This window comes from Nipponia nippon, unplaced genomic scaffold (assembly GCF_047370975.1).
Source record: "Nipponia nippon isolate SJK-2023a ecotype South Korea unplaced genomic scaffold, ASM4737097v1 scaffold_1, whole genome shotgun sequence".
Classification (NCBI taxonomy): Eukaryota; Metazoa; Chordata; class Aves; order Pelecaniformes; family Threskiornithidae; genus Nipponia; species Nipponia nippon.
In genome coordinates this window covers 17821831-17839716 of record NW_028262290.1, presented here as the reverse complement: position 1 = coordinate 17839716, position 17886 = coordinate 17821831, and the positions used below count along the sequence as shown (strand labels likewise).

General features: G+C 34.8%; 1 protein-coding gene across 1 annotated transcript in view; it reads right to left on the bottom strand.

The window, feature by feature from the left end:
- CSMD3 (CUB and Sushi multiple domains 3) overlaps positions 1 to 17886 on the bottom strand; it is a 746059-nt gene that overhangs the window by 377014 nt on the left and 351159 nt on the right. Inside the window, exon 12 of the mRNA XM_087747332.1 lies at positions 1970 to 2073. Within this exon, the coding sequence (XP_087603458.1) occupies positions 1970 to 2073 (104 nt within the window). The remainder of the gene's footprint in view (positions 1 to 1969; positions 2074 to 17886) is intronic.

Here is a 17886-nt window from a genome sequence, read left to right as displayed (position 1 = left end):
TATGTCCTGGTTTCAGCTGGGATAGAGTTAATTGTCTTCCTAGTAGCTGGTATAGTGCTGTGTTTTGGATTTAGCATGAGAATAATGTTGATAACACACTGGTGTTTTAGATGTTGCTAAGTAGTGCTTACACTAGTCAAGGACGTTTCAGCTGCCCATGCTCTGCCGGGTGCACAAGAAGCTGGGAGGGAGCATAGCCAGGACAGCTGACCCAAACTGGCCAAAGGGCTATTCCATACCATATGGCATCATGCTCAGTATATAAACTGGGGGGAGTTGGCTGAGGGGTAGTGACTGCTGCTTGGAGACTAGTTGGGTATTAGTTGGTGGGTGGTGAGCAATTGCATCATGCATCACTTCCTTTGTATATTCTATTATTATTATTTTATTTTATGTCAATTATTAAACTGTTTTTATCTCAACCCATAAGTTTTCTCACTTTTACTCTTCTGATTCTCTTCCCCCATCCCACTGGGTGGGGAATGAGTGGTTGTGTGGTGCTTAGTTGCTGGCCGGGGTTAAACCACAACGCTGTATTTTCTGCTCAATGTTTTGAAATTAATAATATTAATGACATTATATTAGGAAAGAAAAAAAGTTAAACATTGGTTTTAGGGTATTAAAACCAAACAAATTCTTTATATCATTCTTGTGATGAATAATGGAAAGCTAAAATATATAAAAATAGTATGCCTATATTTCTATTAATTATAATGTAGGGAATATAATTCCAAGGAATCCTAATTTTGCTGTTCTTTTGGGGTTTGATTAAATGCATTTTTTACTAAACACTTATCGCATCTGCTTTAGTTCTATCTGGGTTTTAAATTTCTAACTCATTTGAACTAATGATAACATAAGGTACTTACTGAGAGCCCAGTTTATTTAAAAATAATAATTAAATATTATTTGATCTTTTCCAAGAATCTTTTCTAAACAGTGGACAATCCCTTATGGGTAAAATATGGTTTATAAGCAATAAATAACATTTTTGTTATTTTTTTCATAAAACTGAGTCAGGTTTGAAAAAAAATAAATACGATGTATTTTAAGGGGCCTTCATTTCTCCTACAAAACAATGAATTATTTACTCAGAATGGAACTGGAGCTTCATAAAATGGCAGACTACAAGTAACACCTAATTACAATGTTCTGTATATTTTTAAATGACTGGGAATAAACAGAATCATTGGATTATACTGCTGCCTTCAAAATTTTACAAATTAAGGAATACAATTCTGAATTTGTCTTCTTGAGGCTGCTGTTGTTGTTATAAGACAACTTGTCATCACAAGTTAAGTATCTGAGAAATATGGATTCTGAAGTTAATCAATGGTTTTTATGCATATATATTTCTCTCTGTATATATCCGGGCTCACACATTCCAGAAGATAGTTAATGGATGATAAAAATCTTATTTAATACTCAGTGCTGTCTGATTTGTAATCATATGTGGTTTAGGTAATATCCTACTCAGATTTTCTCTGTAGTAATTTTCTTCACTATACTAACTCATTTTTTGAGTTATCTACAATAAATAAGCACTTAAAGGTCAAGATCCTATAGTACATCTTTTGTCATCCTAAAATTGCTAGGAGGTTGTAAAAATTTATGTATATGGCATCCATTTATCTATTTTCAATTATGTTCTTACATGCTTCCAATTTGAGAACTCACATATAAAGGGATAACCCCTAAAAATTTACGTGTCTACATGTGAATGTACAGACCATGTCTCTTAAAATTTCTGATTTCATTTTTTTTTTCTGCTGTCTAGCTCATCTTTTTCTGACTTCAGAACAGTAAACATATAACCATGTATTTAAACTGTCACCTTCAGTAATTTTAGAACCTCAGTAAGATTAGTTTTTGTTGAGATCTACCTGATTCTAATCACTGTTTGCTCTCATCAAAAAACACATTAATGATATTCTGTAATGCATACAAATTGTAAATGCAAAAAACTTACACTTGAAGCACAGTTTTAGGATCACCCACTTCTCCTCCATCACCAATTGTCAGTGTGTCATAGCCAATCTCCAGATCAAATTCTTCAAAATTTATCTGAATAACCTAGGAAATAAAATAAGTAAATATATTTTTGAAATAAAGAAATGTACCTGAGAGACGAATACATAAATAAGCTTTTCAGCAGTGTAAATATTTTCCAATTAATAATTACATGTAACTTTAGCATAATTTACAATAAATTATTGTAATTAACCCAACAGGTTTGGTTCACGAAATATGAATTATAATAACTTTAAGGTATCATCAGTCTTCTGACCTCCTCAAAGTACCGTTATTTCACTTTATTAATGTAGTTGTTACATGTTTAATACAGCTCTGAATAAATACATTACATTTTGGTTAAGGTACACTCAAAGGGCGGCAAAACTAATTGCACTTCATGCAATACAATTGTCTTCAAATAACAACTGGATAATTGTACTTCACTGAGTAAATGCAGTGAAAGTAAATTACATAATTTACTCCTGACATCTATAATCTGGCTCAAGTAGTATAAAGTTGGATCAAAGGTAAAAGTCATTTTCCTATTTCATGAACCTGAGTAAAATACAACAATCAGAAACATGGGCATTTTTTATGTCTTGCATTTTAAATCGTAGTATACATATTTAATGCTGAAGGATAAAAATTTCAGCTCCATTTTAAGAATACAATGAATTTTTCACTTAGAGCAAAATTCAACCATATTATTAGAAAAGAAAATAAAGCATATTGTTTTGACCTATGTATTAACCATGTTAACTCTCTCTTTATGAAAATAATAGAAGTTCCTCACATTTTCATACAGATAAAAATGACGGTATACTTATGCACAGGAATTTTTAATAGTTATGTCTGTAATAAATGGTCTTTAATTATTGTTGTAATTGAGAACTGAGAGTGTTTGTGCTTAAAGCTGTGGATGCCATTGTGATGGCTTAATATCACGTCCTCGAAAGCTCATATTACTTTGTTACACTGGGGTTCTAGTAATTGTTTGAAGAAGGACATGTTTCTATAAAAAAAGCCACTACAAGCAAGTTGGAGAAACTTATGTATGTTCCAAGGATTATAGTTTGTTCCGAAGGGAGAAACACTTTTCTTTACAAGTGTAAACTGGAACGTATGTACACTGAGGAACAGCCAGTTTGGCATATTCACATATACAAACCTGTGTGTGTGTGCATGTATATGTGTGCACGTATGTGTGCATTATACCCCAGGGAATACAGTCAAGTACAGAGAGTTAAGAGGGTCCAGATGGAGAGGACATGGAAAATTGTGTAGGCAAGTAGCTGATTTGCTCTAATTGTCCGAGTAAATCAGAAAAAACCACACACAAATTTTCTTAATCATCTTAGTGTAAAAAAAAATATTCTGGATAGTTTGTGTTGTTCTAGCCACAAAATTTGTAAGCCTATACATAAGAATTTAAACCAAAATTCATAACTAGATTTAAGGCTGACACGTATTTCATTCACTATTTTTTTTTTTTAAAAAGAAGGAAAAAAGAAAAGCATCTTCATTTTTGGTCCACATATAAATTATGTGCAATTAGATGCACAGCTACATCAGAACAGGACAAACGGTCCACAATAAGACATGGGATTTTCTGGGCAAATAATATTAGTATTGAATTCAAGATGAAAGTATATTTCACTTATTAACAGTAAAATATATTTTGCAATAATATCAATACTTAAGTGCTACAGCATAGAAAACATAAATTTATATTCATAACAACAAGAAATGCCAGATGTTAAGAAAAATTGCATAATTAGTTCATCCACCTAAATCCTAATCCTGTTTTCCATTAAACACAAGAAGAAATCTAATCTTATTATCATATATTTCTTGGTAAGTGAAACAGTAATAATTTTTTAAAAATTAATATCCTTCTAGATATTTTATATCAGTTGAGTACTGCCAAATTGATGCAAAGCATCTGTCTTTTGTAGTTGAAGTACTTGTTTTTATAAGCAGTGTCAGAAAGTTAAAACAGCTTTTCTTTAGCACAATCAATAATACCCCATGCTATGTGTATTTCATTGCAGAGAAGAGGAAAGAGGTTAAGGAAAAGATAAGTTCCTTTACAAGTGTTTAAGATACATTTTTTTTTAATTAGAGCTCACCAGAAAGAAAATACATATCTTTACCCATATGATTAAGGTTCAAAATATTTTCTTAATTTCACTGGAGAAATGTAAGATATTTTTCATAATTTTTTAACAATGCTTACAAATAAAAAAGTAAGAGAACTCCATGAAAAATATCTGACTCCTTAGGGAATATTGTGGAACATGAAAAAATAACTAAACTTGATTTTTTTGTTCAAATCATAGGCTTCAGCTTGGATCTTTCCACTAGTCTCTGGTGAATCCCCAAAATACTGATGATTCTGTTGTGAACTATCAGATTATTGGCTGCTCTGATGTAATATCTCATTCTTCTGCAACCTGAAATTCTTTTCTGAGATAAAGAAATCTTTTTTTATTTCTAATCAAAATAGATGTACATGCAAAAAAAGTTTATTATTTGGTTTTCCTGCATTATTGTTTTTCAGAGAAGCATGTTTTATTAAAAGATTTCTGTCCCACTCTCTTTATAACTCTCCTAAAACTGTTACAATGGCAAAGGTATGACTTTGAAGAGTATACTTCTATAAAGCCACAGATGCATACATAGTCTACATCTGTCTTGTATCATATTCTGTGAAACAGTCACATTTTTAAGACAAGAAGTAGCAATGAAGTAGTTACTAACTTTCATGATTTAAGAATATATTAAAAAATAAATCATTATATTATAGTAACTGGCTAAATTTGGAATGTTAACGTGATAATCTTATTCATCTTATTCAGTTGTTATTACCACGATTTCTTCTTAAAAGTTTCTGGATCAACTGAAAATTAGCAAATGCTGCAACTTTGTACAAAACTACCAGTAATAAAACAAAACCAGAAACAGTAACCACCAAATGGGATTGTATTTTATGTATAGGAAAAAGTTAAATATTATTGCTTGAGCCAGTAAATCATTTTGTGCACCATGCATACCTCTGCTGGAAGAGGTTTAGCAAGAAACTGTATGTAATCTACTAATGAATAACCCATTTCAACTTAGGTTTAACATACCACACTTGAGCTGATTTACAGTACAAACTTTGGATTTGGCAAAGTAAACTTGCCATCTATTTGGCAAATATGCTTGTCGACTGAAACTTGAAGACATTTAATTTTAAGGGAATTTGCACAAATGGAGCGAGAGTAACATATAGGAGCAGCAGAGCTGTCAATATCCAACATGTGAGAGGCAGTAAACTCATTTACTACATATGTAGTACACAAGCATTTATGTGTTGTAACTGTGAAAAACAACTGTATATTTTTTGGAAATTCATTCTGTCATTTATCTTTGACATGCAAAGTACACAATGTACAATAAAAAATGTACTTGAAATCTTTGCAAATATGCCTGAATGGCAAGAAAATAACTACTCTTAGTGATAAGATATATTTTCAGGGTCCTTGTTTTACAGTGTCAGATTTAGTTTGATCAGACCCAAAGATGGCTGGATTTGGCAGTGCTCATTATATTGATTATTCCCTTTAGAATGCTGAAAAGGCATTTTGATGATATCAGCATTTAAAGCTGAGCATGCTGGAACCTTTCAAAGTAAAACCTGAGATTTAGGTAAGATGAGTAAATAACTTAAAACTTTGTAATAAACTTGCCAAAAATTCTGCTTTTACCAGTCATCTAACATTTTGTCTTTTTTTATTTTTCTGAAAAAGCTGTAAATGGCAGACCAAAAGTAGGTGGCATCCTTGAATCAGCTTAACATTAGAGTAAAACCTCAAGGTAATTCTACATTTTAGTCTGCTATTGTTTGTAAGAATAAACACTTCAGGGAAAACTGCTGATTTATTACTATATTCTATCTATTTTTGAACCAGATTAACATTACTAAATTGTGCTATTGATCTGGTTAGTAGATGCACAGTAATCAGAAGCACAGGGACAGGTATTCTTGATCTGTAAATTCAAGTAAAGTCTTTTTTCCAGTTTCCTGGAGCAAGATATAAACATCATTAATATAAATGAGATACGATCCATTGTTTTTATTGATCCATATAAACAGTGATCATGTTTAAATGTATTTATGTATTTATTGTATTTATGCTCCACCTCACAATCTCATTTAAAGCTGAAAAAAAAAAAAAAGTGTGGAGGGACCACAAAATATTTTCAAACAATCAGGTAAACTTTCAGGGAACAATACAATGAACAAAAATATTTCACCAATGATTTGCCTGAACTACAAGATTCTAGATAGGAGGATGATACTATCAAAAGTGGGTTCTGGAAGGCAGGCACAAGAGGGAAATTTCAAAGATGCAAAATTCCAGCTGAGACAGCTTATAATTGTGAAATTAAATTAAATTAAATTTATAAACCCAGAACCAAATAAACAAAAAAAGATGGTAGTACTAATGATTATTATCCAAGCTATACAGAAAAAAAAGTACTATTTGAAAAATAACTTTCTGAAAATTATGATGGTGTACTTTAGTCTCTAATAATTTTGCAAAGACTTTTCTAAAGGAAGAAGCGGGAGCAGAGATCTAATTTCTAACAAATTTCAGTAGACGTACCTCCTTTCTGAGCCTTGGAATATATCCTTTGGAATCCACTCCTTGGGCAAAACCGAGTCTGTTATCCAGCTCAGAAGTAACAGAGGAGAAGACCTTATTGAAAAGTTAATGGCTAACTTGAGAACTTCCTACAACTCTCCAGAGAGAGAACACACTTAGGAGGACGTGCTCCAGACAGCAATCTTTTCAGACAATTGTTCAATATGACTATGTGCCTAGCTCCTGATGGAACTAGCTCCCCAAAGTTTTTCCAAGGAAAGTGATGTTCTAGGTGAAGTACTGAACTTTTTAAAATTTCAAAACATATAAAGCAGAACAGCATGTAACAGAAGCAAGTATATGTGCTTCAGAACTGCTTTTGAAGGGGAAGTCTAAAGATTTAAAGTTGTATGCATTTCCATATGTGCATCTGTTATCCTAAAGCTTCCAAGGCAAATGTAACTAAAAATATTTTCGGATGTATAGTAATGTTTTTACTCTATAAAATTTGATATTTTACTAGTAAAATAATGATGAAGTTTCTAAAGATGTTATGAATCTTTTCTCCTAAGAAGAGTACTTAAAAAATTAGGCTTGAAAAATTTGAATTAATATATCCTGCCAAGAAAGCAATATTATTGCATACTATTTTGCTGCACATTGCACATAACTTCTAGCAGCTGTGTAGCATAACAATAGTTTAATTGTCTCTTTGGTAGTCACCTATTACATGAACAACACACAACCTAAAATGGAACAGCTTAAATATTAAGCACTTCTGTCCTTTCAAATCTAATTTAAGCTTTGAGTATCAAAGGTGATAAGAAAAGGAAGGGAGGAAGAAGAAAAGGAGAGAGAAAACTTGGAGAAAAAAGCAGGTGACACACAATTGTAAGACAATTCCAGGATATAAATACTCAGTAGCTGAACTGGAAAGTTCTTTCTAAATTGTTGAGCCCATTTGTTGGCAATAGGATTCATCATACTTAACTCTAGACATCCACAGTACAAACACCTACATTTGGTGTAGGCTTCTTCATAACCAGTGAAAAAGCATGTCTAGAGTGCAATCTATTTCATTGAAAGGTAGATAGCACACACTAGATCAACCACAGTTTAGAAGTACCTATTTCTCGTCCTTGCCTATGAAGTGAGACTAGACATTTATATATGGATGTCTACACTGTGGACATCTAAAATGGAATTCACTCACATAAATATATTTAAGTAGTACCATCTAAGATGCTGTAAACTAGCCAAAAGATCCATACAAACCTGGCAGATACAGGATCTTCAGGAGAACTGTGCTTTTTTGGGAAGGCAGCTGAAGACAAGATGGTGTTATCCCAGAATATTATATGTTAATGGTTGCCAGTAATCTCAATCGTATGGATAGCAGATGAATTCTGCTTTGCAGAGTCATTGGTAAACTCATAATGTAATTTCTTTCCTGCAGTTCTTTAAAAAGGGTTTCTGTTTTGTTCCTGTTTGTTTTTTTTTTTTTTTAACTTCAGTACTAATGCTAAATATCAATTTTCCATAGAGGCTAATCCTGCAATCAGTTATTTATAAAGGTCATTTAGAATTATTTACTTTGGGGCCACAATAATTGAAAAAATATGTATAGTCCTTCCCTATCCTGAGAACAAATACTATTGGAAAGTCTTAAAATGGAAGGATAGCACGTTAAAATAACATGAAGAGATTATATTTTTATTTTTCATGTTATTGTTTTTTGTTTGCATAGAAGTACAACCTGTATTGTGTTGGCTTGCATTCACAAGAAGAGTTTCTGAGATTGATTGAGAGGAATACAGTCTCAACATTTAATCAACATATGCATCCTCACTAAAGAGAAATATTCTACAAAAAAGAAATTATCTTGTAAATAAGGCCTTCTACAAAGAAACAAAAATAAATAACACCTACATAAATTACATAACATTCACAAAGGGAAATAAAGGAGTGCAAATAAATCATTAACGAAACACATTGGCTTTTACTTAAGTTATTGTTTTTATCACGTTCCCAACAATACAAATTATTATATAACATTTATCTCATGAAGCAGAATATTGTGTTGTGGGTTAGTTATTTTTTTTAACCTCTAAGCAATTATTTCAGATTGGATTTTTCCATATTTTCTCATATCAAATATCTTAACCTTTGCAAATGCTGTCTCATTATACCCCTAAAAATTACTAGTAGTTGTACAAAAAATTAAGTTAATTTCACTCATTTTTATTAAGCTACTAGAAAAGAAGATATTTTTTTTTTATCTAGACACTGAAGGAAATGACTGGCTAGTAACTAACTTTAACATGGTGTGGGAATGGCATTCGTACCTAGAAGATAACAAGAGAGGTAAAGGTTGACTTGGAAATTCTGGCCAACTCTCTAGTGCCAGAACATTTATTATTGATCCCCAAAGAAATCTATTTCTGCAAACATTATCTTTCAAAAAAACACAGTATGAATGGTCCAAACATATTGCAACAGCAAGAAATCCACCTCACTGAAACATATCCACAAGCTATCTACTTTCATCAGTTTTCACTGTTAACTCTAGAAAAAAACCACCTATAGACTGCTGATAATGTCATGCCCACTCTTTGCTCATCAATCAAATGGAATTCTCTGGTTGTCTTCTTCACAGGTAGAAGTGAAACTAGGCAAGGAGAAGAAACTACATCCTGTTTATGTCTGTGTGTCCTCATATGCCCTCAGGATGGTTAATTGCTTTTGCGCTGAGGATATCTGACTACTTCCCAGTAAGTAAATGATGTGCATTTATATCTGATGGTATAAGCTAATGAAATGCTTCTGTCTGATTGATAGGCTTTACCTCCATAATTTTCCATAGAATCACAGGTCCCTCCATCAAAATAATTGTGTTATTTTATATTCAATTATAGAAGAATACTTTCAATAAGAAAATGTATTGAATCCATCATTTATTGTAAGACTGAGGTATAATTTTATTTAAATTATTTATACTGAGTTATAATTTTATTTAACATTAATACTACCATAGAGCAGCTAATCCTGGAAACCTTTTCAAGGAATATTAAGAACAAAAAAATCATCAGGAGTAGTCAGCACAGCTTCACCAAGGGGAAGTCATGGTTGATCAACTTTAATAAACTTCTGTGATTAAATGACTAGCTTAGTAGATGAGAGGAGAGCAGTGGTTACTGTCTACCTGGACTTCACGTAGGCCTTTCACATTGTCTCCCATAATATATTCATAGACATCTGTTGGTGTATGGGCTGGGTGAACAGATAGTGACATGGACTGAAAACTAGATGAAAGTCTGGGCCCAGAGCATGGTGATCAGCAGCACAGCAAAGTCTAGTTGGAGGCCAGTAACTGGTGGTGTATCCCAGGGGTCAATACTGGGACCAGTCCTGTTTAACATCTTCATTGGTGATCTCAATGATGGGGCACAGTGTACCCTCTGCAAGTTTGCCACAACACCAAACCAGGAGAAGAGGCTAATATGCCAGAGGGTCATGCTGCCATCCAGAGGGACAGGCTGGAGAAATAGAACAACAGCAACCTCATGAAGTTCAACAAGAGGAACTGCAAATTCCAGCACCTGGGCAGAAACAACCCCATGCACCAGTATATGCTGAGAGCCACCCAGCTGGGAAGCAGCTTTGCAGAATCGTACCTGGGGGTCCTGGTGGACACCAGGTTGCACATGAGCCAACAATGTGCCCTTTCTACAAAGAAGATGAATGGTATCCTCCGCTGCATTAGAAAAAGTATTGACATCAAGTTGAGGGAGGTGATCCTTACCCTCTGCTCAGTACTCGCCAGTACAAGAGAGTCTTGATTAAGGGACTCAAGCATCTCCCCTATGAGGAAGGATTGAGAGAGCTGGGACTGTTCAGCCTAGAGAACAGAAGGCTCACAGAGGATCTTATCAATGTATAGAAATACCTGAAGGGAGGGTGCAAAGAGGATGGAGCCAGGCTCTTTTCACTGACAGGACAAGACCAGAGGCAATGGGCACAGGAGGCTCTGTCTGAACATCAGGAAACAGTTTTTTACTGTGAGTGTGATAGAGCATTGGCACAGGTTGCCCAGAGCAGTTATGGAGTCTCCCTCCTTGGAGATATCAAAAAGCTATCTGCACATGGTCCTGAGCAACCATCTCTAGGTGGCCCTGCTTGAGTAGGGGGTTGGACAAGAGGTCGCTTCCAACCTCAACCATTCTGTCATTCTGTGAAAATTAAATCAACTAAAAATTAGGCATATGCTCAAAAATTATCACTTGCTACCTTTGCAGCTAGTGCTTTTCTACAGATAAGTTATTTGGAGATAAATTAATCTTGCCTATTTTGGACATTCCTCTTAGGATAAATAATTAATCCGTATATTAGGGTTTGTACCTCTAGTGAAACTAATATCTCCTCATTCACTGGAGCGAGAGTTTAAAATAGTCTACCAACTTTGGCAATTAACCTTCTGTTGACTGAAGTTAGACAATACTGATCTACATAAAGTTTCTCTCTTCCATAAAATTGTCCCTCCATGTCTTCTTTATGGCAGTTGTGAAAAAGACAGGGATGATTATTGAGAATAGCGTGCTCATTATTTCCTATTACATCTAGCTGAACACAACTCCTTGCCTGGGCAGCATTTGATATAATAGCATGAGGAATAAATGAAAGGAATTGTAGATTTTAGAGAAAGGTGAAAGAAGATGCAATTGATTACAACTTATGGGCTATAGAAATACATGGCTATGTGTTTAAAAAGAAATGTATATCCATATTAGGAAGTTGGACATAGCTAACCTAAGATCACTTTTGTTTTCTCAGGCTGCCAAAATTCAGAATGGCAACAAGGTCAGCTGTAAACACAAAGGAGAAAACAGTTTTTAAATATCTCTAAATATTAATATTCAACAAAAAGTTGTATACCAGAGATCAAAATGCTAATAAATTGGAGTTTACAAAAGCCAATAAAGCAGGTTTGGTTTGTGGTTTTTTTTTTAAAAGACATGCATAAATATTTAATTAAGCATCAAATCTTTAAAATGTATATACATAAGTACTTTATAAATATAAGTAGTAATCATAGAATCATAGAATGGTTTGGGTTGCAAGGGACATTTAATGATCATCTAGTACCACCCTCCCTGCCATGGGCAGAGACGTCTTTCATTAGATGAGGTTTTCAAAAGCCTGTCCAACCTGACCTTGAACACTTCCAGTGATGTGGCATCTACAACTTCTCTGGGCAACCTGTCCTCACTATCCTCATCATAAAAAATGTCTTCCTTATATCCGATCTAAATCTACCCTCTTTCAGTTTAAAACCGTTACCCTTTGTCCTTTCACTACAGGCCCTGGTAAAAAGTCTTTCTCCACTGTTCTTATATCCTTCTTTATATGATCAAAGTTTGCAATAAGGTATCCCTGGAGCCTTCTCTTCTCCAGGCTGATCGACCCCAACTCTCAGCCTTTCTTCACAGCAGAGGTGTTCCATCCCTCTGACCATTTTTGTGGCCCTCCTCTGGACCCATCCTAATAGGAGCATTGACATCTGTGGGCTTCCTTACAAAAGCGTGTAAATAACTGATGAAGTTTAAGACTAGTTCCAAAACACAATATAAATGGATTGCCCAACTTTGAAGATGTGATCCATAAAATCATAGTTAGACACCACTTAACCCCTAAGGTATTTATACTCACAACACAGGTCAGGTTTTCACCTGTATATTCACCAGATGTACCAAGGCTATGAGGCAATATATGAGAAATATATTTGGAATTCGTTTTCTCAGTAACATCATTTTTACAGTGGCAATGCACAGTAACTGCCCTTTCAGCTGATCAGACAACTGTTAATATTCCAAACTCTCAACTCTGATTCCTCCTGTCTAATATAGTCTTTTGAATATATTTCATATGTCTTAGAAAAACATTATCCAAAGTTACTTTGAGAAAATTATGCATGAATGACACTCACAGATAAGCCTAAGTTTGAACAGCAATAAAAGCTACAAACATTCTAGTCTTTTTCTTTCTCTAATAGAGGGATTTGTACTTTCTATTAATAGGAAGGTTTTTTCCAAGATTTGTTATACCTGGAATTCATTTCCTCACTGATTTTTAGTGGTATTTGAGCACTTAATGCTATGTTTCTTTCATAACATCGATCTTAAGGTTGAAAAGTTTTTATAGCAATTTAGTTAAGCTTCTGATGTTATGAAGGAGGAGAAATATATTTCATTAATAACATCATCCCAGTAAATAATAAATAAAAAGAGCTGAGACTGAAAGATCACACAGCAATGTTAGTAGCAAAAGTATATTAGAGTAAGACTCAAATCTAAGAATATTTCTAAAGAAAACAAAAGTAATCTTAAAACATTGTATTTAAATTACCTTCAAATACATAATGTTCCATGAGTTCCATTTTCTACTTTTTCAAAAACTATTTTTGTAGTAAAGCCCATCAGTCCATTTTACTACTTTCCAAGGAGATGTGTTAGGAAAACCCTGGAGCTTTTTGTGCCTTTTTGCCCTAAAGACCTTTTTTTTTATTTCCACAGATAGGGAGACAATGGTGCTCCAGATAGCCTAAAAAAGTATGACTTGCCAAGACCATTATAAACAAATAGTAATAGGTATAAGCAGGAAAAAATCAACCAATCTATAAAATAACAATGAAAAAAATCATGATCATGCTTCCCTCATAAAACTAAGCTCACTATCAGAGTTGAAAAAAAAAACCAATTATTGTTCTTAAATAGCAAGATGACTGCAATCGTAGGAAGGGGCTGAGGAGTTCTAATTAACTTGCCCCTGCTTCTGTCCTTCCATTCAGTAGTTAGCCAAAAGGGACATCCTTGCATGCACCACAGAAGTGTGCTCTTTTTCATCCCACTGAAGGTAAGCTGTCTGTTCCAAAAGAAAACAGAGAGGTCACTAACTGATGTCAGCCTAACCTGATGAGCAGCTACACATCCTAAAGGGGACAGAAAACACAGGAGTGATATTAATGACTTAAGTTTCAGTGGATGTTCCTGCAAGTATCCCCTTCAGTTTGCATTGTGAATGTGTATGGGGTTTACACAGCAAGGTTTGGCAGGGAGGGACTTCAGGGGTGTCTTCTGTGAGAACTGGTCAGGAGCTGCCCCATGTCACACAAAGCCAGTTCCAGGTGGCTCCAAGACAGACACGCCACTGGCCAAAGCTGAACAAATCAGTGATGTTGGTAGTGCCTCTGTGATAACATATCTAAGAAAGGGTAAAAAATGCTGCGCAACAGCAGCTGAGGGAGACGAGTGACAATATGTGAGAGGAACAACTCTGCAGACACTGAGGTCAGTAAAGAAGGAGGGGGAGGAGGTGCTCCAGGTGCCGGAGCAGAGATTCCCCTGTAGCCTGTGGAGAAGACCATGGTGAGGCAGGCTGTCCCCCTGCAGCCCATGGAGGTTAACAGTGGAGCAGATATCCACCTGCAGCCCATGGAGGACCCCACGCTGGAGCAGGTGGATGTGCCTTGAAGGAAACTGTGACCCCATGGAGAGCTCACACTGGAGCAGGTTTGCTGGCAGGACCTGTGACCCTGTGGGGGCCCATGCTGGATCAGTCCACTCCTGAAGGACTGCATCCCATGGAAAGGACCCTTGCTGGAGCAGTTCATGAAGAACTGCATCCTATGGGAGGGACCCAATGCTGGAGCAGGGCAAGAGTGTGAGGAGGAAGGAGTGGCAGAGAAAAACATTATGGACTGACCGGAAGCCCCATTCCCTGTCCTCCCTGTGCTGCTTGGGGGGAGGAGACAGAAAAGTCAGGAGCAAAGTTGAGCCTGGGAAGAAGGGTGGGGTGGGGGGAAGGTGTTAGTTTAGATTTGTTGTTATTTCTCATTATCCTACTCTAATTCGATTGGCAATAAATTAATTTAATTTCCTGAAGTTGCATCTGTTTTGCAAATGATGGTAACTAGTGAATGATCTCCCTGTCCTTATCTTGATCCACGAGATTTTTCGTTGTATTTTCTCCCCCTGTCCTGTTGAGGAGGAAGAGTTATAGAGCAGCCTGGTGGGTACCTGGCAGCCATCCAAGGTTAGCCCACCACAGAATGGTATAATGAACTTTTATAGGGGTCACTTCATAGAAAACAAACAAACAAACAAACAAACATATAAACTACCAGCAGCTCAATTTCCCAATAAAATGTCAGAAGAAGGTATATATTGAGCAGAACAATTTACTATGAAGATCACTCACAAAAGCAACCAAGCGAACTCAACTGGAGGAAAGTGACAAGTCTACGTGCCAAAAATTCCCCAAACAAAAAAGACTGAAATATATCAATTGCTCACAGTGCAAGCACTGGAAACTTCCTGTCAAAGTCTCTGGGTCATATGCATATGTCTTTTTAAAAGTTCTAGCTTGGGTGTGCATATTAAGTACAAATAAGAAAATATGTTCGCATTCAGAGTGTATGGGAGACATAACAACATAGACCAATTTTAGGAATTTATAGAAAGTCAAACTGAACTAAAACTCAGATTTGGCCTTTAATTCTATCTGAAGTTTTAATCAAAGGTGGAGTTGACATCTGAAATTCAAGTCATGGCTAGAATCTAAAATTGCTGATGGCTGAAATAGAAGTAATTACTCCTGTTGCAGTTATTGCAATAGGCACAATCTCTCACCCATTCCCTATGGGTGGATCATATATTCAGAGTGTAAACCATTACTCCTACAGTCACAGAAATGGCAGAAAAATCTTTAATGAGATAAAATCTACAATAATTAAGAAAATGGACCTGTGCTCCTTTCATAATGAAAGTGGAGTTATAGTACAATTGCAGGATGAGAGGGCAAGTCATCTACCCATCTGCAGTTGAATTACTTTTTTTTTCTCCACATCTCTTTTATTTTACTATTTTTCTCCAACATTTAAACCAAAGCACTCCCACATACCTCCTGACTCCAAATTCTCTCATTCAACAATTGATTCTATTCCCTCACTGCTGAATCTGCTAACTTCCTGTCTTAGAAACAGCTGGTTTCCCTTCTATGCTCTTACTCTGCTGACACAATCTCCCCTCCCTTCACATATATTTCTAAAAATTTTTTTAAACTACAGCATATACGTCACTCTGATTTTTTTAACTGGATCAAAATGTTCATGAACAATATGAAAGAATAGCGTAACTAACACTATAAAGAAATTGGATGCATTCTGAACAGAACTGAAATATTTTTACACTTTCTAGTTTCATACAGAATAAAAATACATTATCTCCTGTTGATAAATACAGTACCAGCTTTTTTAATCTGCATAGATGAAAAACAGGATTATGATTAAAATATATAGTTAAGAGTGAGCTTAAGTATGCTCATATTTTCTAATCATTTCACTGACTGTAACACCCGTAATACATCTTCACACTAGGCTTAGGAAAAGACAAGTTTGAGATATTTGCTTGTAAAAAGAGCTGCAGTGTAGTTTCTTCCAACAGTCCTGACCAAAACAGACTTCATGAAATGAGTGCTTGAGTTCATGCTAAAGCACCCAGCCTGCTTGAGATTTATACTGTCAACATGAATAAATATGGATGGCAACTGGGTATAGGCTTGATAGCAAGCTTAGAAAATGTTCCACTGATGGTTTTGACATGGTTAACAAAATAACACAGCTGTGGTAAATTAAATGTAAACACAAAGCTTTTTGCTGAATTTGTTTTGCTTATTGTTGCATTGGCCTAAAAAGCACATAAACTCAGAAATGAAAAGATTAAATTATTGCAGGAGGAACACAGCAACACCATGACATAAGGAAGGTGGAAGGGAAGAATGGAATGTAAGAATATAAAAAAAAATTTAAGAATATCTTCATATGGAGTGATTGAGAACCATATTTAATATCAATTCAGTAACAGTTACAAGTTATTCCCTCAATAAACTTCCTCAGACTTGGAAGAAAATATCACATGAGGAGTTTCCCCAATATTTTGAACTATTTCAACAGTTTCTCAGAAAGTGAAGGACTACAGCAGTTGGAAACAGATGTCATAAGTTTTCAGTAGGCTCTGCCATTATGACAAAATTTAGATTATACATTTCCTAACAGATATTTGACACCCACAAAAAACCTAGCAAAAATAATAATTAAATAAAAAACTGAAACAAAAAACAAAACCCAACTATGTCCCAACTTTCAGACACAAATCATTATTGATTTCAAAATTATTTGAAAATGCAATAGATAAAAAGATAAGAATGTGAACACTGGTAAACTTTAGAAACCTGTATTCTAAAGAACATATTTCAAACCAATATTCTAAGGAATACATTCTAAAGAATACATTTATGCAGGTAGTAACAATACTCTTATGCTTGAAATACACTGAATGTAAAATTTAGAATATGATGCTGACAAAAAAAAATAACATGTAATCATGTTAAATTTCTTTTTTTTTTTTAATTTTTTGCCATGTAAAATTAACAGAACCAGGGCCTAGTTTTCTGATCCATCTAAATTTATCAATAAGCTTATATATTTAATTTCTCCTTACAATTTTGGAAAACAGCTTGGTCTTTTTTTTTAAAGGAACCCTTTTGCTTATTTTTCTCCTTAATGCGTGGTGGTGAACAATATGTGTGTGAATATGGCTGAGATCTGTGAGAAAGGCTGTCATTCTAGCACTGATGTTTTCCACACTGTTTCTGTCACTGTAGATTAGATAAAAATCAGCAAGTATAACTCATAAGACTTGAACTCTGGTTAACTTTAGCCCTAATTCAGATTTCACTGATATTTTAGCCTGTTGTTAAATTTAAACTGATTATTTTGTAGCCCATCCTTTTGAAGGGCAAAATCAAGAGTCACAATTGCAATTTTCTTATCCCACATGCTACTTAAGCAAACAACATGAACTAGGTTTTAATGTAGCCCAGCAAATAACATTTTTCCTATTACTGGAAAAAAACCCACAGGATTTGTACTGACCTGACAATGAGCATCTCAGCATTATTTGGCTTTCTCTTGGCCTAAACTGGTTTTAGCATGTTTACTCTATGATAACAATTATCTAACACTTACTGCATAACAGGTCTGGTTTAGCTCTGTGAATACTATATATGGCAAAAAAACCTGACAAACCAGGGCATTCACTGTCTAAAAAACAACAGCCCTTTATGTTAAGTGAAGCTGAAGAAATTGTGCAACTTTCAAACTTTACCTTGTAGCAAATGAAAAGGAAGC